We start from the raw sequence: 21627 nt of genomic DNA, 5'->3' as shown, positions 1-21627 counted from the left end.
ATATTTCCTGTGCTCTTGTTCATAGGACAATGGAAGTAGGAGTCTTTTACATACATCTTCTCCATGTACTCTCCCTAGTCTTACATTGGGATGAATTCCTGTAATATTGTCATCTTTCAATATTGATGAGAAATATCTGATCCATTATAGTCCTAGTTTTGGTTGTACTTTTCCTCTGGAAATCATCTATCACACCTTTCTCTTTTGGTGGAATGTTGAGAGGTTTTGTCTCCAACTCTAGGCAATATCTGTGCTGTATGATGTTCATCAGGCACTGTTGGGTGATATATTTTCTCATTCTTGTAGGAAACCCCCCCAGTCCCCGCTGTTGAGTTGTTGGGGGGTAGACTGTTTACAAGTCATTTGTTTGGATGACACCCCTTGAGTTTTGGTATTTTACTCTCAATCTGCTCAAAAGGACTGTCTTGGCTGTAGCCATTGCGGGAGTCGTGCCTTGTGTACCTGATGTACCTGATGTCGGGCTGTTTTGAAATGAATGTTGCAAGAGTAGACATCCTGTAACTGAAGTGGGTCCGCCTCCACATTCAGCCAAATGTCTTCCTCCTGCATGTCCTCTACTGGTGGGACCTGGGAGTCTTCCTCTAAAAAGTACTCTGACAGTTCTTCCTGAGTTTCAGTTGCTGGTGTTATTTATATCTATTTTGACTCTGGACCTCTCAGGCTTTCATCAAATTCCTTCTTTTGTATTAGTGCTGCCATTTCAGCCTCGCAGTGTGGCCTTTTGACAGTAATGAATTTGTCCATTGGCTCAGCATCAGAGCTATCTTCTTTTTGGGATGAAGTATTATGTCCCTCTCTTTCGCATTCTCTTTATCCTTCCTCCAGTTTCGATCCCTTTCTGGAGTATCATCAGTGTGTAAAGTTGTTGATTTCAGTATCTTTTCTGTTCAATCCAGAGTGCTCTTCATTTTTCATAGCCATATAGAATGCAGACTTTTTGGATGTTGACAGCTAGTTGCCCATCTTAGTAAATTTAGTTCAGCTCACTCCTGCTCAGAGTTTGAGGTTTTGAAGGCATACGCTTTTTTTGGTGTAGACAAATATATCCAAAACATTTTCTGGTATGTGTTTGATGCCTAAACCAAACAATGAAAAGCACTTAATATCAGCACTTTGCTGTCCCCGCCTCACCTCCCCTACCCCAGACTCTCTAGTCTCCTCAATTTTTTCCTCATCACCCAAAAGTCAGTTATCCTTCAAGGATACTTGCTTTGCATAGGTTATGGTATAATGCACCTGTGTTGGTTGTCCTGGATAGGATTGTCTTGCATGCCTTAAAGCCTTCTGACTTGTAGAACTAAGGTCGGCATAATTTGAAAACTTTGTTCATGTCTTTCTGCACTAGCTTATGAACTCAGGACAAGCCCTAAAGTGAATATGCTCCAGCCGTCCTGCCCTGAAATACTAGGATTGCTGCAAACTCCTGATGAAGCATTGAACGACACATGTGGTCAAAACTCTATCGGAAAAGCCTGTCTCCTTTGTGTTTTTTAGACGCTCTTCTACGGAACTACTGATGTGATATTCCTGATGGAAACCCACGTCACAAGGAAGAAATGTAACTACCTAGGATGCTTTCCCACTCAGATACTAAAAAGCCTTGCAGAAACCCCGAAGTCAAAGAGTAGAGTATTGGAGGTGAAGTGTCATCCTCGCTCACACGGAGATCATCGCCACTTAACGCTTTACAGACTACACGTTACTCATCTGAGAAGTCCAACTGGCCATTCCATCTCCCATACAAACCTCCTCTTGGGAGAGCTGCTGCTCTCCCACTTACAACCGCCGACTTACAGACACATTCGTGGACTTCATAGGTAGCAACAACTTCTCCCTCCACATATCAAAATCCGAGAAACCTATCTAAGGTCAGTCATTCGGAATAATCCAATGCTTGCACCTGGGCCATAAGACAGGAAAGTTTACGCCTAAGACTATTAGTCAAAGAACATACTCATTCAGCAGGTCTCACACACTGCATGCAATATTTAGTGAAGACAAGCAGGTAGATTCAGAGGTAAGCTCTCCTCAAGAAAAACTGGGCAGTAGAGGTAGGAAAGCAGTGGAATTGATCCAGCAACTGTTTCCATTACCAGCAAAGAGGAGGAAAATATATTCAAGACTTATTTGAGAGAAGATAAAAAACAAGGGAAAATGAAATAATCAACTCTAAGCTGAAGTATCTCACTATAGCTGCACATAACATAAAAAGTATTAAGAAAAACACAAGTTAACAAGTGGGTTCTTTGGCGTTAACAGATGTTTATTGTTAATCAACTCAATGCTATTCATTTTATCAACCTCGGGAGGATGAAAGACTGAGTGTACCCACTGCAATTCGGACCCGTGACCATGTGGTCTAACACAGATCCATGCAATGGACACATTAATCCAATATACCATCCAGCGCAGCACAACATAAAAAGTAACATAATTGTGAAAGGAATACAGAATGCATGACAAATTTTTTTGTGTACTGTGCTCTCTAGGATTTTTAGTGAATTGCCTTCGACGAGCTAACTAGCGGGGCACTGCGTCATGTGATACTAAGGGTTATCAACTCAAGAGACCACCACTCTATAGCCTTTCATCATATTTTTTTCAGCTGCAATGCGCGCTTCAACCTTTGACTCCACGGCTCACCTGAGATTCGTACGGCAGGAAGGCCACACTGATCTCCTTCAAGGTCTTAATGGCTTTGGTGACTCGGCTCTTGCCCAGGAGTTTGAATAAAGGCTCGGGACAGGCTGCAAAAATCAAACAAACAAGAGTCAGGAGGTAAAACAAACTAGGGCAGACTTAAGCAGAGGAAACCAATTGTATTTGAGCACCGTGGGAGAAGGATGCTAGTTCGATGATGCCAGGAAAGAGAAGCACAATATTAGACAATGAATAGGGCAGGGGGAATTCTGGGGACAGTAGGGATAGGTCAATTAAGCAAACAACTTTGGGTCGGGTTGGTGCAAGAACAAACTTCATAGTCGGGTTACTACTGTGAACCACATTCAGGAAGAAATTCATTAAAACATTTAAGATAAAATAAATACTCGAATTTGCAAAGCACCGCTAATCACCCGTGAGGGTCTCTAGGCGTTGTTCCTAGGCACAGGAGATTAAGAGATTTGCCTAGAATCACAGGATGTTGAGCAGACGCGGAGACTCGAACCAGGATCCCCAGCCCCAAAGTCGGCGGCTCTGACTGTTATGCCACATCCTCCAAACCACTAAAATCATTTAAGCTGTTCCATGCTGGTGCAGAGGGTTTTTGCTCAGTAGTGTGGGATGACGAAGGGCTCCACAGGAGGAATTGTGGGCAGGAAATGGCAAGAGGAGGAATACAAAGGTGCCTAGTATTGGTCTTTTCCGTTCTGTATCCACAGAGGAATGACTGCAGAGAAGGCCCGGTTTCTGTTGCAGCACCCATGGCAGCTTCAATCTATATCATGGGGCAGAAGGAGTCCTGCTAGATTTGGCAAGTGACTGGCTCATGGCCTTGGACAAGAGCTGAATTTCTCCCTTTGTCTTGTTAGACCCGTTGCCGGTACACAAGAAACCATCAGGTCCTGTGCAACATGTACAAAGCATAGGGGGTATCCATGAAGTTTCATTGCTGCTAGACAGAATACAATAGATACCAACAGTCACCTGTGGGTGCAAGCCCCCACTGGGAAGCCCAGAGGTTGCTGCCAGTATCAGTGTTTCATGTGTAGACAACACAGCTGGAATAGATCATTCTGAGACCTGGTATGCTAAGCCAAAAAATAAAAGCTGAGCCCATCAAATGTTAGTAATTCCTAGGCAGATCAGAGACCTTTCTGAACACAGATGGCCCACATACTAAATTTAGGCTGCTAAATGCATAACATCTTTCTGGAATTCAACAAAGCCAAGAATGAAACACCTTTATATTTGAACTGCTAGACGTCCTTGACTGAATAAGGTCAGTGTGAGTGGACAAGGAGTTCAACAGCTGTTAACAAGTTGTTCTTCTATAAGGTCCTTTGATTGTTATAGTAACATGAGTCCTACATGGCATCAGGATGCCATGTAGGAGTTTTCTGGGAATGCTCTTGTTAGCCTACTATCTGGAGTCACTAATTCACATGTTTGTGCTTGTGCAAATAAACTCCACCACTGCTCTGCAAATGCATATTTTTTCCTGTTTCAAATAAGGCGGCTCCAACTGGTGCAGAACACAGCCGCTGTGATACCAAGGCTGGTCTTTCAGTCACAACATAAACTTGGTGCAGTGTGTGATCAGCCTAGTTTACTTGCAAACCTCCAAGCACCTGGATACCCTCTCGGGTGATTACTGCACCATACAATCATGTGCACAGGCATACCCTTACTAACCTGCACATACATTCTCTCTGGTTTGGGGGTGCAAGAGGATGGTTTTAAAATGGGATTTCAAAAGGAAAGAAGTTGTAAACAAAAAGAATATTACAATGGAAAAGGTAGGAAGAGAAGTCTGTGACGATTTCCCAGGCATAAATGTAGACTGAACTAACTTTCAAACTGGTGTTTACAGGACATTATGGGGGCGACTTCCTGTCAAGCTTCTATAAAGTCAACAAGGTATACATTGTGGTAACATGTGCTGATGAAACACAGTCAAGGGAACGCTTCCTCAACATGCAGGTTACTCTTTACATGGCCAACTAAGAAAGGTAACTGGTGACTACTGGTTTCAGAAGTATAGGTGCACAGGGTGTGGCATGCAAATGCTTTTCTCAGTTTATTCTAATGTTTGGCTAACGCCGTTGAACTTTTTGCTTTATCAAATGTCTAAGACACCATGCCAAGAAGAACCATTCTTGATTCAATAAAAAATGTAATCTGCTTCTCCCAGCACCAAAACATGTTATATGCAGTGCATCTATCCATTCAGGCATCACTCGTTCTTCCATCAAATAATCGCCGACCACTAGTTCTAGATTTCAGAAGGACTACTGGAATTATGCAGAAATTGAGGCATAACTATTTTGCAGGTTTGACTAGATTACATGGCAAGAAAAGACAAATTATGTAGGACGATGCACCACATTCTGTGGCATTATTATTCTGCTATTTGGTAATTTTAACACCGCTGCACTGTATGGGCAAATATTTCCTTTTTAGGGCTCGCTGCGAAAAGCGCGCGAAAGCGCGCTCTCGCTGAGAGCACTATAGCTGTCGCCTCAGCCGACAACGAGGGGAGACAGGAGCTGGCCACGTGCACATTGAGACGCATGGCAGAGTCTAATTCAGACGCGTGCCTTGGGATTGGGTCGCACGCGTCTGAATCCGACTCGGCCATGCTCCTTGGGATTGGGTCGCGCGCAAATTCCCTGTGTGATGACGTAATGCTGGTTCTCTCCGGGGTTGGGTTGCAGCATGTGAGGTGAGGCGCCAAAGAATGAGGAGCTGTCTCGTGTTCAACCACTCCGCCCTGCGAGTTGTAACTGCATCAGTGACTGGAGAAGCTTCGCCCGCGGTCTGAGTCAAAATAAACATCGCCCTTTCACTTTCCTATATTATATTTTGTTAAAAAGCGTCCATAGACGGTTTGCAGACTTCTCAAAATTTCCAGTCTCCTTCCCATGTCCCAAATAAAATCCAGGGAAACTTGCAGAACGTTTTATCAACAATACATTTTTATATGTATCCAGCTAAATCGACTGTGGTGCAGGGACATTGAAATTATGCAATTTTGCCTCGTGGTGTTTCAGGAAAATTATGGATTTGCCACATAATCATATGTTGCATAATCTGCAGATTTTAACAAAAAGTTTTGCTTCTAGCTCAAACAGATCAAAACTTACTAAGAAAGTGCTGACTGACATGTTGCTGCGGGGTGGAAGGTACTTCACAAAGGTTGGATGATCACTTGTCAGTTGCTTATTGATGTGTTTGCATGTTATACTGGTACTTATGAGGTGAAACCTTTGTTGAGACAGTGTTGACAAGAGTAAAATTAACAAAATGAAGTAATACTATCAGAAAATGTGCTGCATTATGACACATAATTTGGCTTTTGTGCCGGATAATAGTCAATGTGCTGCATAATTTGGTTCCACGCTGCCGTTAAATTCCAGTGCCCTGATAGTAGGCTCTAATAATTGGTAGCAGTGCGAAAAAGGAGTACTTGCGCCCAACACGTTACGGTTTGCTCAAGCGAGAATGCAGTGATTTGAACCCAAACCTAGTACTGGCTTCGCTCTCTGAAGCAGAGTCCATAGAGTGTGACTGCAGCACAGACTCGTGAGAGGAAGTCTGTGCGTAGTTAGAAGTTTTATATTTTATGCAAACAAGTGTAAAAACGTAATTCATTAAATGAATTCGTAAACTAGAAAGTGGGAGGAGCAGGCAGTAGCAGTAGTGCTCCTGCTAGAACAGTTTCCTGAAGCTGGCGAAGGGTGTCGAGGGCTGGACAATGTTGCTGTTGTGCGTGGTTACAGTTCCATAGACATGCTTTCTGTTACACCACAAGCCATGCAGCCTGGGGCAGTAGAACGGAGGAGTGTGTCATCTTTGATAATAAATACCCCGCTCTAATTGCTAACGCAGTATCTGGGAATCACAAGATTGCCCTGATGGACGTGTGATCTGCGGCAGGGCGGACGGTCTGTCAGACTGTGCTGGCTTCAGCAGCAGAGTGTTGGCTCGCACGTCCGCGGACGCCGTGCTGTCCTGGGCATCGAGTCATTCCACAGACCGAGGAGCAGACAACCCGGGATAAAGAGTGGAAAACAGGGAGACGGTGGCATGCTCAAGTTCTTAAACATGGCGCGTAATAAGCCAGCGAAGAAGCTGGTAAGTAGCGAATAAACAACTTTGTCTTCGCAAGCGAAACCTTTGTCCATTCATTAAATGGATGCAGATTTGAGGCTTGGCTGCCTGGCTCAACGAACGAATAGTTGGATGGATGAGGAGTGGGTGGTTGGATGAATTCAAGTTTGGATGGAAATGAAACAAGACTTCTACTTTAGCATACTAAATAATGTGGCCACGCGTGCCTACACGTTACATAATGTATACACAAATGTTGATGTGGACTATATTTTACCATGAGACATTTTGGTATGTTGCATCTTTGACCAGGTCCATATAGAGCAATCGTCCTCGCAAGACTGACATCCCAGAGACCAGGGACCCGGGTCAGCTGTGTAACAGCATCCCCCACTCTGCCTCATTCCCCCTCACTCCACCTCTCTGTTTATTACAGTGCCTCATTCCACCTTATTGTGCCCCGGGCTCTGTACATGGGCTCAGCTGTGTAACAGCATTACCCACTCTGCCTCATTCTGCCGCAGTGCCACAATTATTTGCAACATAATTAAACTGCACTAAATGCAAAATACACTCCAAATAATACAACTCAGTGCCACATAATTACAAGCCACATAATTACACTCTACTGAATACAACACACACTCCCCATATTAGCGCTCATTATCACATAATTACACACCACATAATTACACTCTTCTCAATGCAACAAAAATACACTCCACACAATACCACTCAGTGCCATATAATTATACGCCACATACTTACACTCTACTCAATGCAACATAAATACACTCCACATAATACCACTCAGTGCCACATAAATACACCACATCATTACACTCTACTGAATGCAACATACACTCCACACAATACCACTCAGTGCCACATAATTATATGCTACATAATTACACTGCACTCAATGCAACATACACTCAAAATAATACCACTCAGTGCACATAATTACACTCTACTGAATACAACATACACTCCCCATACTACCAATCAGTGCCACATAATTACACTCTACTCAATGCAACATAAATACACTCCACATAATACCACTCAGTACCACTTAATCACACTTACACTCTATTCAATGCAACATAAATACAATCCACATAATATCACTCAGTGCCACATATTTACACACAACATAATTATACTCTACTCAATGCCACATAAATACACTCCACATATCACTGTGCCACAGAATTACATGCCACATAATTACACTCTTCTCAATGCAACATAAATACACCCGATACCACTCAGTGCAACACCATTACAAGCCACATAATTACAATCAACTCAATGCAACATAAATACACTCCACATAATACCACTCCGGGCCACATAATAAAATACCACATAATTGCACTGAACTCAATGCAACATAAATGTACGCCTTTAGTTCAAGTTCGCACAACATAAAAAAACAACAACAAAAAACATTTGCAATGCAATAGATTTTGCATTACTGAATGTTTGAGCTACTGGTGTTTGTTAGAACCGGCTGTCTCTAGTTGGCAGTGGTATACACTTCTGACAAAAAAGGAAAAAACCTTTTCTAGTCAGGGCAAGGGGATCACACCCTTCGATAACCCCTGCTCACCGCCTTGGTAGCTTGGCAGAGCAGACAGGCTTATCTCAGAGGCTGTGTGTTAAGCATTTATGACCACATACAGTAATAAAGTGAATACACTACAAATGGACACGACACAGTAGTATTATAAAAATAAGTATTTTTATATAAGGCTTAGCACAAGACCAAATAACGACAAAAATGTACACAATCTTAATAAATACTCTTGGAAGGGAAAAATAGTTCAAGGTAGTTTTCTTCTTTAGCACAAAGTCTTTAGTATCAAAGCAAATCTTCTTGTTGGGAACACAGTTCTTAGCAACAAGGTAACCCACACGGGGGCTACACGACGTCGAGGCAAAGTTAATCCAAAGGTTCGGCGTCGACCGCGAGGAGCGCTACGTCGAGCCCGGAGTCACACGGACCCCCAACAACACAGTACCTTGGAAAATGAAGCACACGATGATCAGCGGTGTCGAGCAATCCGGCGTCGCGTCTTCGGTGTCGATCAGGCCTCCGCAGGCGTCGTTGTCGATGATGCGGTTGCAAAGAGTGAGCAGCGCTCACGGCGTCGAGAGGGCACACAGTTGATGCGATCAGCAGCGGTGCAGACACGAGGTCCCTTGGAGCTGGAGCCGAACTCACTACTCACTGGCGTTGCTGCTGGCGTCGATCGGGCCCGGCGGCCGGCGTCGAGGAAGCAGGACACTTGAGCCGTCACTCACGGTGTCGAGCTGGATTCGGCGACGTCCGTCGGCGTCGAAATTGCGGGCTCTTTCAGAGGTGCTGGATTCACAGGTTCCAGCAAATAGCACTTGTAGCAGATGAAGTCCTTTAGCCCTGTGACTTCAGCAGGAGACTGGCACTCTTCCAGTCCTTGGAGATTTTCTTAGCAAGCGTGAGAGTACACACACAGTTCCTCTCTCCTGGTTCCTTGGCAAAAATAAAGAAGCACTGCAGGATTCCCCCCAGCAAACAGCACACTGGCAGAAGGGATAGGCAAGTCCTCAGATCAGCAGGCCTCTTGTCCTTGGTTACAGGGTTCCTTGTCAGAAGTGATCTAAATTCTTGGTTCAGGGGTCCTTCTCTTATACCCCTTTTCGGCTTTGATCCCTTTGTCCATGCAGGGGAATTTCCCAACATCCTGGGTCTGTTGTGGGTGGAGCCAGGCAGAAGCACCTGGCCTATTCATTGCGCAGGGCTGGGTCCTCAGACGCCCAGCAGGAGGTGGAGCCAGCACTGACACTGGCAGGAGCAGAGCTATCGGCCTCCTGGCAGGAGGTGGGGCTAGGATCGTCCATGGCAGGCACAGAGCCATCAGCCGCTTGGCAGGAGGTGGAGCCAGCATTGTTTCAGGCAGGGCAGGCTATCAGCAACTACTCTCCCCCTACTCTCAACGCAAATGTCCCACTCATCCCACACTGACTCATCCAGACCTGTGGAGCCACCCAGCTCCTGTCACACACACGCAAGACCAGCAGAAACCAGATATGGTTAGACAAGAAAATAGACACTTTCTAAAAGTGCTATTTTCAAACCCAGAGTCCAAAAACCATCCACACCCACGGATGCGTAATTAAACCCCGAGTTCAGGGATACCAAACTCGACATTGCACCATGCTCCCCGAGCCAACTAGGATCATAGCGTTAATAATCCCGGCGGCCCATTCTACCCAACGGAGAGCAGGCTACCTCGCAATAGTGAAGAACGAAGATGGCGGTAATTCACTATTAGGACATGCCAACTTGGTCAGGCGTGTCCTACCTTATACTTACAATGCACCCTGCCCGCGGGCCTACCATAGGGGTGACTAACATGAAGTCAAGGGAAGGTTTGAGGGGCTGGCAAGTAGGTATACTTGCGCAGCCTGCGTGACAGCACTAGGCTGTACGTGGGTCTCGCAATGACCGACCCGTAGACATTCTTTTACGAGGCCGCTCCTGTGGGTGGCACAACACGTGCTGCAAGCCCACGAGCGGCATTTGTATTTACACGCCCCGGCACTCCTGGTGCACTAGACTAGGGACTGACAGTAAACCAAATAGGCCAAACATGGATACAATAGATACATCAATTTAACATCGGGAGCACTTGCGCTGTGGCACTGATCAGCAGTGGCACGGCGCCCAAAGCATATACCAGCAAAACATCGTAAAACAGTGGAGGCAAACAGAAAAAATGGAGGAGAGACTCAAGCCAATGATGTCAGGTCTAACACGTGTCCCCTCCAGCTGAAATGTGGGGAGAACTACCCTTGACCTAGGGAGTCCTCTTCACTAAGGCGGAAAAATCTGGACAGACCATCAGCATTGGCGTGATCGGTACCAGGGCGGTGTTCCACCGTAAAGTCCATCCCCTGTAGGGAAATGGACCACCTCAACAGTTTCGGATTCTCACCTCTCATCTGCATCAACCATCTGAGGGACCTGTGGTCTGTCTGAACCCGGAAGTGAGTCCCAAACAGGTAGGGTCTTAGCTTCTTCAGCGCCCAGACCACAGCAAATGCTTCTCTCTCTATCTCACTCCACCTCGTTTCCCTGGGAAGTAACCTCCTACTGATGAAGGCTACAGGCAAGTCTCGGCCCTCTTCATTCACCTGAGCTAGAACAGCCCCCACGCCATGCTCTGAAGCGTCCATCTGGACAATGAATTCTTTCGAGAAGTCGGGTGCCTGGAGTATAGGTGCTGTGCACATTGCAGTTTTCAGGGTGTCGAAGGCCGTTTGACAGGCATCAGTCCAGATCACGTTTCGTGGCTGCTTCCTGGAAGTCAGCGAAGTCAAGGGGTGCACAATGTTACCGTAATCCTTGACAAACCTCCTGTAATAACCCGTGAGTCCTAAGAAGGCTCTCACCTGAGTTTGGGTTTTGGGCGGCGCCCAAGCCAGGATGGTATCAATCTTGGGTTGCAGGGGGGCAACCTTGCCGCTCCCTACTTGGTGCCCCAAGTACACCACCGAACCCTGCCCAATCTGGCACTTACTGGCTTTGATTGTGAGGCCTGCTCTGCGCAGGGCCAACAACACTTCCTGGAGGTGGCGCAAGTGTTCCTCCCAGCTGGCGCTGAACACTGCGATGTCGTCCAGGTAGGCGGCACTGAAATCCTCCAGTCCAGCCAAGACCTGGTTGACCAACCTCTGGAAGGTGGCAGGGGCATTCTTCATCCCAAAGGGCATCACCCGGAACTGGTATAGCCCATCTGGTGTGGAGACTGCGGACCTCTCCTTTGCCCCATCGGTCAAGGCGATCTACCAGTACCTAGACGTTAGATCAAACGTACCCCCAACCGATCGATGAGCTCATCAGCTCTGGGGATGGGGTGCGCGTCAGTCTTCGTGACTGAATTGAGTCCTCGGTAATCCACACAGAACCGGAGTTCCGGTGAAGCACCAGGCGCCGCAGCCTTCGGGACCAAGACCACTGGGCTGGCCCAAGGACTGCTAGAGGACTCAACCACCCCTAACGCAAACATCTTGGAGACCTCCTCCTTAATGTATGCTCGAACCTTGTCAGTCACCCTGTAAGCCTTGTGCTTCACAGGAGGGCTGTCTCCGGTGTCAACGTCATGGACACACCAATGAGTGACACCCGGAACCAAGGAAAACAGATCCGGGAATTGTCCCAACAGGTGGCGACAATCCTGTTTCTGCTCAAGGGTCAGTGTGTCAGAGAGGACCACACCATCCACTGACCCGTCTTGCTCTTTAGCACACAGGAGGTCAGGAAGAGGCTCACTCTCCTCCTCCATTCCAGCATCTGTAGCTAGGAGCATGCCCACTTCGGACCTCTCTAAGTGGGGCTTCAAACGGTTGACATGCAGGACCCGCAAGGGGTTCCTGGGAGATTTCAAGTCCACCAAGTAGGTGACATCGCTCTTCTTCTCCACAACCTTAAACGGTCCAGTCCACCTGTCCTTGAGCGCACAAGGTTCCACAGGGGACATGACCCACACTTCCTGACCAGGCTGAAGCTCTACCAGAGTGGCATTCCGGTCGTACCATCGCTTCATCTCCTCCTGGCTGGCCTCCAGATTTGCCTGAGCAAGTTCTCTGAAGCGCCGAGTCTGGTTCCGAAAGGCCAGCATGTAGCTGTATACATCCTGGGGAGGTTTCCTGGGAGATTGCTCCCAGCCTTCCTTGACCAGACTCAAAGGCCCTCTTACCGGGTGACCGTACAAAAGCTCAAAGGGGCTGAACCCTAGAGACTTCTGCGGCACCTCTCGGTAAGCAAACAACAGGCATGGCAAGAGGACGTCCCATTTCCGCCTCATCGGTTCTTCAAGACCCATGATCATGCCTTTAAGGGTCCGGTTGAATCTCTCAACCAGCCCATTTCCTTGAGGGTGGTAAGGAGTGGTGAACTTGTAGGTTACCCCACACTCCTTCCACAGAGACTTCATATAGTTCGAAATGAAGTTGGTGCCTCGGTCTGACACCACCTCTCTGGGGAACCCCATCCGGGAGAAAACACCCATCAGTGCCCGTACCACCACGGGGGCCGTCACTGTTCTGAGAGGGATGGCTTCCGGGTACCGTGTGGCATGGTCCACCAAGACCAGGATGAACCTGTTGCCCAGGGCTGTCTTGGGGTCCAGGGGCACAACAATGTCAATACCCACCCGGTCAGAAGGGGTACTGACCACTGGAAAAGGTTGGAGGGGAGCCTTCTGCTTCCTTCCGCTTTTCCCACTTGCCTGGCAAGTGTGACAAGTCTTGCAATGGATGTCTACATCCCTTCGCATCTGAGGCCAATAAAAATGGGTGACAAGCCTGTCATAGGTCTTGTCCTGCCCCAGATGTCCAGCTAACGGAACGTCATGAGCCAACCCCAGTAGGAAGGCTCTAAAGCGCTGGGGTACCACCAGCACACGGGCTGACCCAGGCTCAGCAGCCTTAGGCTCGCTATACAGGAGGTCGTTCTCCCAGTACACAAAATGTGACCCTGACTGATCACCTGAGGATTGGGCTGAGGCCTGCTGCCTCATGCCCACAAGAGAAGGGCACACTTTCTGTTCCGCACAGAATTCCTCCCTGGAGAGACCACCATCCTGCTGCCAATGGGTCAGCTCGGGCAGGTCTCCCAGTTCGGCAATTTGTTCCCCTGTGGGCTCCAGGGCATCCCCCTCAGGGTCTACCTCCTCCTGGACCACGGGAACTATGGGGGACGGTTTCCCGTGCCCCCTGCCTCTTCTCTTCACAGCTGGGTCCTGGGCCGTACTTTCAGGCTCCGGGATCCCATCAACACCCTTACTCGCTGTCATCGCTCGAGTGGTTGCACACACCCACTCTGGCACGCCCAACATTCTCAAATGTGTCTCCCTCTCCACCTTAGCCCAAGGGGAGTCTTCTAAATCATTGCCCAGGAGACAATCGACAGGCATGGCGGGCCTCACAGCAACTTGAAGAGTACCTGAAACTCCCCCCATTCAAAGGAAACCTGAGCTACTTCACACTCTTTCTGGGAGTTGTCAGCAGCTATCACAGGATAGAATGCGTGGGGAACCACCGGCTCTCTGGACACCAAGTGACACTTGACAGCTGTCACACTCGCTCCGGTGTCTGAGAGCTTCCACTCTATGGCCATTAATGGTCACCCACTGCCTATATTTACTAATGTTACTAGGCAGAGGGGGTGGAGGGACCATTTCCATGTCTCCTAGCGAGACCAGGGACATTTCTGCGGGACCCCTCCCACCATGGACAACCATCTCCTCCCCTCCCAGGGCTACACTCGCCAACTGACGGGGGGGTGCACGCGGCGGTGCATTCGAATCCTTTTTGGGACACTGGGGGTCATAAAACCGGTGTCCCACCTGCCCACAACCGTAGCAGGTTAGGGGGCCCCTATGAACAGGTTTACCCGTCGGGGCCCCTGGCTTCTTCTCAGGGGGAGGCTGGGAACCTTTCCCTTGGTTCCCTTGGGGATTACTTAGGGGCCCTTTCTGAGACTCCTTCTGTTTACCCTTGTCCCCCCCACTCTTCTGCTGGGGACCCTGCCCACCCTTGGCTGAGTCTCCACCTGGACCCTTGTGGACCCTGGTACTGACCCAGCGGTTCGCCTCCTCAGCAAGTTTTCTAGGGTTAGATATCTTGCTATCAACCAGGTGCTGGCGCAGCTCTGGAAAACAGTTATTAGACAAATGCTCCCAAGCAAACAAATCATAAAGAGCTTCATAACTTTCCACTTTGCTGCCCTTTACCCAACCATCCATGGCTCTGCAAAAATAAGACACATATTCAACCCACGTCGTACCAGGCAACTTCTTACATTCTCTAAAAGCTTGTCTGTACTTCTCGGGGGTTAGGCCATACCGCAACAGTAAAGCATCTTTCATATGAGTATACGACATCCTATCCTCAACAGGCATGTCTAACAGGGTATCTCTTCCCTCATTCACAAAGCGACCCCACAACCCCGCTCCCCAATTCTTCTCAGGGACCTGGTGGGCCAACAATGCTAACTCATATGCTTTAAACCACTGACCAATATCTTCGTTCCTATGATAATCTTTTATCACATCTTTGGGAAAGTAAAACTTACTTTCTGCAGGCCCAGATGGGATGCTGCCACCAGAGGGATTCAATTCTAACTTTTTAGCTTGGATGTCCAACTCCCTCAACTTGGTATCACGCTCCAAAGCTAACTTTTCTCTTTCAAAATCTAACCTTTTGGTATCCAAATCAGCTTCTCTTCTACCTCTTGCATTTTCTTACTCCAATTTTCTTACTCCAACTGCCCATTTATCTTTAGCCTTGCCATTTCCATGTTGTATGCACGCTCCTTCGCCCTTTCTTCTCGTTCTTCAGGGGAAAGACCTTTGGAGGAAACACTGCTTCCGGAAGAGGACTCGGGCCCATTCGCTGGCGCCTCCTCATCCCCTTCCACTGGCGGTACCACCACCGGATCAGTGGGATCTCTTGACTCCAACCAGGCCTCCAAAGCTTTGAGATATTTCTCTTTTCTTGAGAAGCCTTTGGTAGGCACTTTCAGCTGCTTGCAAAAGAGTTTCAGCTCCCTCAAGCCGTAGTCGTTTATCTTCGCTCTGTCGAATTCCTCCTCAACAACAACAGGGGTAGTGACTGCATTGTCACTCATGGTCAAAACTGGCAGTGTTCAAAAAATCAAGCTTCAGAAAAGCGGAGAACCAAAAATAGAATCCTTCCAAATTAGATTGTGACTGCGCTATGGTCTGCTTTCACTATGTAGCGCACACTAATCACTGCACATGGGTCATAAATGCAAGGTCCAAATCCTCACCGCTGCATCCAATGTGAGAACCGGCTGTTTCTAGTTGGCAGAGGTATACACTTCTGACAAATAGGGACACACCTTTTCTAGTCCGGGCAAGGGGATCACACCCTTCGATAACCCCTGCTCACCGCCTTGGTAGCTTGGCAGAGCAGACAGGCTTATCTCAGAGGCTGTGTGTTAAGCATTTATGACCACATACAGTAATAAAGTGAATACACTACAAATGGACACGACACAGTAGTATTATAAAAATAAGTATTTTTATATAAGGCTTAGCACAAGACCAAATAACCACAAAAATGTACACAATCTTAATAAATACTCTGGGAAGGGAAAAATAGTTCAAGGTAGTTTTCTTCTTTAGCACAAAGTGTTTAGTATCATAGCAAATCTTCTTCTTGGGAATACAGTTCTTAGCAACAAGGTAACCCACACGGGGGCTACATGACATTGAGGCAAAGTTAATCCAAAGGTTCGGCGTCTACCGCGAGGAGCGCTACGTCGAGCCCGGAGTCACACGGACCCCCAACAACACAGTACCTTGGAAAATGAAGCACACGATGATCAGCGGTGTCGAGCAATCCGGCGTCGCGTCTTCGGTGTCGATCAGGCCTCCGCAGGCGTCGTTGTCGATGATGCAGTTGCAAAGAGTGAGCAGCGCTCACGGCGTCGAGAGGGCACACAGTTGATGCGATCAGCAGCGGTGCAGACACGAGGTCCCTTGGAGCTGGAGCCGAACTCACTACTCACTGGCGTTGCTGCTGGCGTCGATCGGGCCCGGCGGCCGGCGTCGAGGAAGCAGGACACTTGAGCCGTCACTCACGGCGTCGAGCTGGATTCGGCGACGTCCGTCGGCGTCGAGATTGCGGGCTCTTTCAGAGGTGCTGGATTCACAGGTTCCAGCAAATAGCACTTGTAGCAGATGAAGTCCTTTAGCCCTGTGACTTCAGCAGGAGACTGGCACTCTTCCAGTCCTTGGAGATTTTCTTAGCAAGCGTGAGAGTACACACACAGTTCCTCTCTCCTGGTTCCTTGGCAAAAATAAAGAAGCACTGCAGGATTCCCCCCAGCAAACAGCACACTGGCAGAAGGGATAGGCAAGTCCTCAGATCAGGGTTCCTTGTCAGAAGTGATCTAAATTCTTGGTTCAGGGGTCCTGCTCTTATACCCCTTTTCGGCTTTGATCCCTTTGTCCATGCAGGGGAATTTCCCAACATCCTGGGTCTGTTGTGGGTGGAGCCAGGCAGAAGCACCTGGCCTATTCATTGCGCAGGGCTCGGTCCTCAGACGCCCAGCAGGAGGTGGAGCCAGCATTGACACTGGCAGGAGCAGAGCTATCGGCCTCCTGGCAGGAGGTGGGGCTAGGATCGTCCATGGCAGGCACAGAGCCATCAGCCGCATGGCAGGAGGTGGAGCCAGCATTGTTTCAGGCAGGGCAGGCTATCAGCAACTACTCTCCCCCTACTCTCAACGCAAATGTCCCACTCATCCCACACTGACTCATCCAGACCCGTGGAGCCACCCAGCTCCTGTCACACACACGCAAGACCAGCAGAAACCAGATATGGTTAGACAAGAAAATAGACACTTTCTAAAAGTGCTATTTTCAAACCCAGAGTCCAAAAACCATCCACACCCATGGATGCGTAATTAAACCCCGAGTTCAGGGATACCAAACTCGACATTGCACCATGCTCCCCGAGCCAACTAGGATCATAGCGTTAATAATCCCGGCGGCCCATTCTACCAAACGGAGAGCAGGCTACCTCGCAATAGTGAAGAACGAAGATGGCGGTAATTCACTATTAGGACATGCCAACTTGGTCAGGCGTGTCCTACCTTATACTTACAATGCACCCTGCCCGCGGGCCTACCATAGGGGTGACTAACATGAAGTCAAGGGAAGGTTTGAGGGGCTGGCAAGTAGGTATACTTGCGCAGCCTGCGTGACAGCACTAGGCTGTACGTGGATCTCGCAATGACCGACCCGTAGACATTCTTTTACGAGGCCGCTCCTGTGGGTGGCATAACACGTGCTGCAAGCCCACGAGCGGCATTTGTATTTACACGCCCCGGCACTCCTGGTGCACTAGACTAGGGACTGACAGTAAACCAAATAGGCCAAACATGGATACAATAGATACATCAATTTAACATCGGGAGCACTTGCGCTGTGGCACTGATCAGCAGTGGCACGGCGCCCAAAGCATATACCAGCAAAACTTCGTAAAACAGTGGAGGCAAACAGAAAAAATGGAGGAGAGACTCAAGCCAATGATGTCAGGTCTAACAGTGTTGCATTATTATTAGCAATGCCAATAGCTCAAACTTTTATAATGCGAGACCTATTGCATTGCAAATGCTTGTTTTAAAGTAGCTTTTGATCCATCTGAGCTAGAGTAAGAAGCGTACTCTTTATAAAATATATTAAAATTAGACATATTGTGAAAAGAGTCCAGGGGTTTCCTTATGAATGGACAGGGACTTGCTCTAGCAATCCCAAGGTGCTCTTCTAGGGGGTAGTCTGGTCGAGCAGCCTTACGTTTATCAGAGAGGAGTGTAAGACATCTGCAAATACAGACAATCGTCAATAAATGATGCACACAACTCAATAAGGAGATCCACACTAATTTATCAAAAGAAACACACATATTTATATATAGGCACCAGAATCAACATGATCAGGCAAGTACGTTTTTGAAGAGAAATAATTGTGTTAAAAAAAGTCAACACACTGCAAATTTTAGAAGCTGCAATGTTAACCTATGGGAGGATTAACAAGTATGGCATTGAGGGACAGTACAGCGAATTAAGAGACTTATCTCCTGGACTTAAGGTGAGTGGGAGGTAAGGTCCAAGGCAGCACCAGCAAGACACCACCAGTGGCACTAGAGCGGCTTGGTGCAAAGGTCCAGTACAGCATCGGGTGTGCAATGGAAGTCAATTGGGATCAATCTTTGTGAAAAGAGGCTGCAGGTTCTGACTGGGAGGCCAGTTGGCTGAACCAGCAGGGAGGCTCAGGCCTCACGATGTTTAGGGATACCTTTAGTTCTCTTCGCCAAGGGCTAGTGTAATATCCTGTTGTAGTCACATTTAACGCAAGTAGTAATGTCCCTTACAGGAGGGGTGGCTTTGTGGGCTCTATCTCCTTACACAGTTTTACCGTTTCATGATGGAGGTGGTGGTCTTTACCCATTTCTCGATTATACTCTACCCATTCTAATGTGGGTGTGGTTGTATATTTTTATTGTGTGTAAGTCACCATGCGCTGCACATTGTTTTATAGTGTGAGTCACCTTGTGCTGCACGTGTTGTTTGTTGTCTTAGTGGGGGTTAGTCCCATTTACATGGTTCACATTACAAAGCCTTACTTTAGGGGTGTTAGAGTGGGTGCTAGTCCCATTTCTACAGTTTGCTTTGTCATAGTGGATAAGTCACCTTGTGCTGCACCTATTCTCTGAGTTGTTATATTGTGTGCAAGTCAACCTGTGCTGCTGTTTGTTGACTTTATGGATGTTAGTCCCATCTATCTTTGTTTGCATTATGGGTCTCTTTCCCATTTTTACAAGTTTAGTCCATTACTTGAGGGGTGGCAAGTTGGGTTTCAGTTTCTTCTTCGCAGTTTTTGTGTTGTTCCTGCCATTAGGAATCTATACATGGGTTCAGTTCTCCCATAGTGGTAGAGTTCAGGGGGTGCGTGTCTCCCGTGGTTTCTCTTCACAGTGCTTTGCCATGCTTTGCGTTGCATGGTTAGATGCTTCTTTTGCATCTTTCATGAGTTTAAGTCTCACGTGTCTTTTCATGTGGTGGTTTCTCACTTTGTTCGTGTGAGCTTAACGTTCTTGAATGTACTCTATTTGTTTTTAATATTAAGAGGGAGGATGGGTGAGATTTCATGTGTGTATCTATTCATTATTTTTTCCTACTTTGTTTAGTCTACGTTCTCTCTCATGAAGTTGTGTTTTTCCTTGCATCCCTGGGTTCTGGACTTTTTCCTTCATTTGTACATTGTTGTGCACAGTCGTTATCTTTTGGTATTGTTTATTTAATTTTCAATTTTTATGGGGAGAAGTGATGTAATATCCTGTTTGGTGTATAATGTTCCTATGTACCTGGTTCCTAGCTGCTCATTCAGTGCAAGTGTTCTGTATTGAATGTTGGTGTGATGGACATGTTTGGAATGCTTGGGTGCTTGGTGTGAGTGTTGGCAGTTGAAGAAGGGCTGAGCAGCAGGGAGGCTGCTCCTGGTGGGATTGCTACTACTGATGTACATGTAACTATGGCTGTTCTACAAGATCTTCTCAACTTGTAACTACAACTTAATAAATATACATGAAACTACATCCTGTACATGGAGTTCATTACTACAGCCAGGAGTGTCAGATCCAGAGAGGTCCTTAGTCGACAGTTTTTACTCACCAGGAGCAGTCACAGTAGAGGGGCCCAGCAAACAGAGGCTGCAGGCATTGTCGGCAAGTCCACAGAGGGGGAACACAAGGTGTGCTTCGAGGCTGGAGGGTCTGGGGAACACGTTGGCACAGTTGGCCCACTTTAGCTCAAGTTTGGCAGCTCGGGTGCAATGGTGTTTTCCGGTGTCTGGTTTCCATGGTCTTGGAGCCTCGCAGCTCAGTCTTTGGTACCTGCAAGATGAAGGGGAACAGTTCCGCTGTCCTATGGGAGTTCTTGGTTCCTGGTGGGGGAGGGGGTGGGGGGGGGGGGTCTCCCAGGCTTTGGAGACAACAGCTGCTGGACAAGTTGGATTTTGGTGCAATTGTGAAAGTCAGCAGGCAGGCCGGTAAGACTTGCACCAAGTCAGCTGCTGGATCTTTTGTTCTCGCTCTTTGCGACTCTTCATGTCAGTCTTCTTCTTTCAGGTCAGAAGGATCTGATTTCCTGGTGCCAGGGGCTCTCCTAAATACTAAATGTAGTGGCATTAGCGAAGTAGACAACAGGCTATCTACCACTGGGGTCACTACACCCCCTTTTTGACCACTTCCTGCAGGAATTGGGCATAACCCTATCCCAGAATTCCTAAGTTTGTCATCACCATGATGGCAAACTCTGAAAAGTTGTGTCCACTTCAGGTAGCCCATCTTAGGGGTGGTACTAGCCTGGGGGTGGGCAGGCCTGCCTGACTAGTTAATTTTCTAGCCCTTTCAGGTGCCAAAGGGCTCTGGACAAAGGGGGTCGGCTTCCTCTCCTGTGAGGTGAGCCAGACTCACATATCAAAAGCAGCAGCTTCTTTGAAGCTCCCCTGCCTTGGAATGATATTAAGGAGGTCCTCCTGCTCAGGTGCTCAAAAATACTTCTCTGTCCACTTGTACTGGCAGAGATGGGGCTGACCAGCACATAGGCATATCTGCTCATGAAGGTATGCCCTCATATGTAGTATAGTGCACCCTGCCTTAGGGCTGTTAGGCCTGCAGTAGGGGTGACTTACCTATACTTCATGCAGTGTCTGTGGGCATGGCACACAGGATGTGTGCCATGATGTTTTTTCACTTTTGTCTGCACCAAGACACGCAGCCTGTAGTGGCAGTCAGTATGTGTTTGGTGAGGGGTCCTTTAGGGTCGCAGAATTAATGCTGCAACCCTTAAGGCTCCTCTTTGGCCTCCTTGCCCTAGGTATTCGTTGTACCACTTACTAGGGACATATGAGGGGTGCCAAAGATTTTGCCAATTGGGCACAACTGCACAGTTTTGGGAAAGAGATCTGGCACTGGGGACCTGATTAGCAGGTACCCAGTACACTTCCAGTCGAAATCACCTCAAATATCAGGCAACATGTGGGGGTGACACTGTCAAAAAGTGCTACTTTCCTACAGCTAGAAACAAACATTTAGTAGATTTTAGAAATTATGCAGCAAAGGGTTGAAAGCAAGTAACTAATCCTAAATTATGCGGAAAAGGATGTGGTTGCAGAATCTCCAAATTCTAATGACCTAGGTTATAACAAGCTGGGAATATCAGAAAAGCTTTGCTTGTTGCATCTTGTGCTA

At 47.6% G+C, this 21627-nt stretch overlaps 1 protein-coding gene across 2 annotated transcripts in view; it reads right to left on the bottom strand.

The window, feature by feature from the left end:
* STXBP2 (syntaxin binding protein 2) overlaps positions 1–21627 on the bottom strand; it is a 371603-nt gene that overhangs the window by 167793 nt on the left and 182183 nt on the right. For both annotated transcript variants that reach the window (XM_086960353.1, XM_086960362.1), the window contains one exon: positions 2665–2768. In XM_086960353.1, coding sequence (XP_086816479.1) covers positions 2665–2768 — 104 coding nt within the window. The remainder of the gene's footprint in view (positions 1–2664; positions 2769–21627) is intronic.

This window comes from Lissotriton vulgaris, chromosome 1_1, assembly GCF_964263255.1.
Source record: "Lissotriton vulgaris chromosome 1_1, aLisVul1.2, whole genome shotgun sequence".
Taxonomy (NCBI): domain Eukaryota; kingdom Metazoa; phylum Chordata; class Amphibia; order Caudata; family Salamandridae; genus Lissotriton; species Lissotriton vulgaris.
Note: the sequence above shows the minus strand (reverse complement) of the source record. Positions and strands in the feature narration are given on the sequence as shown.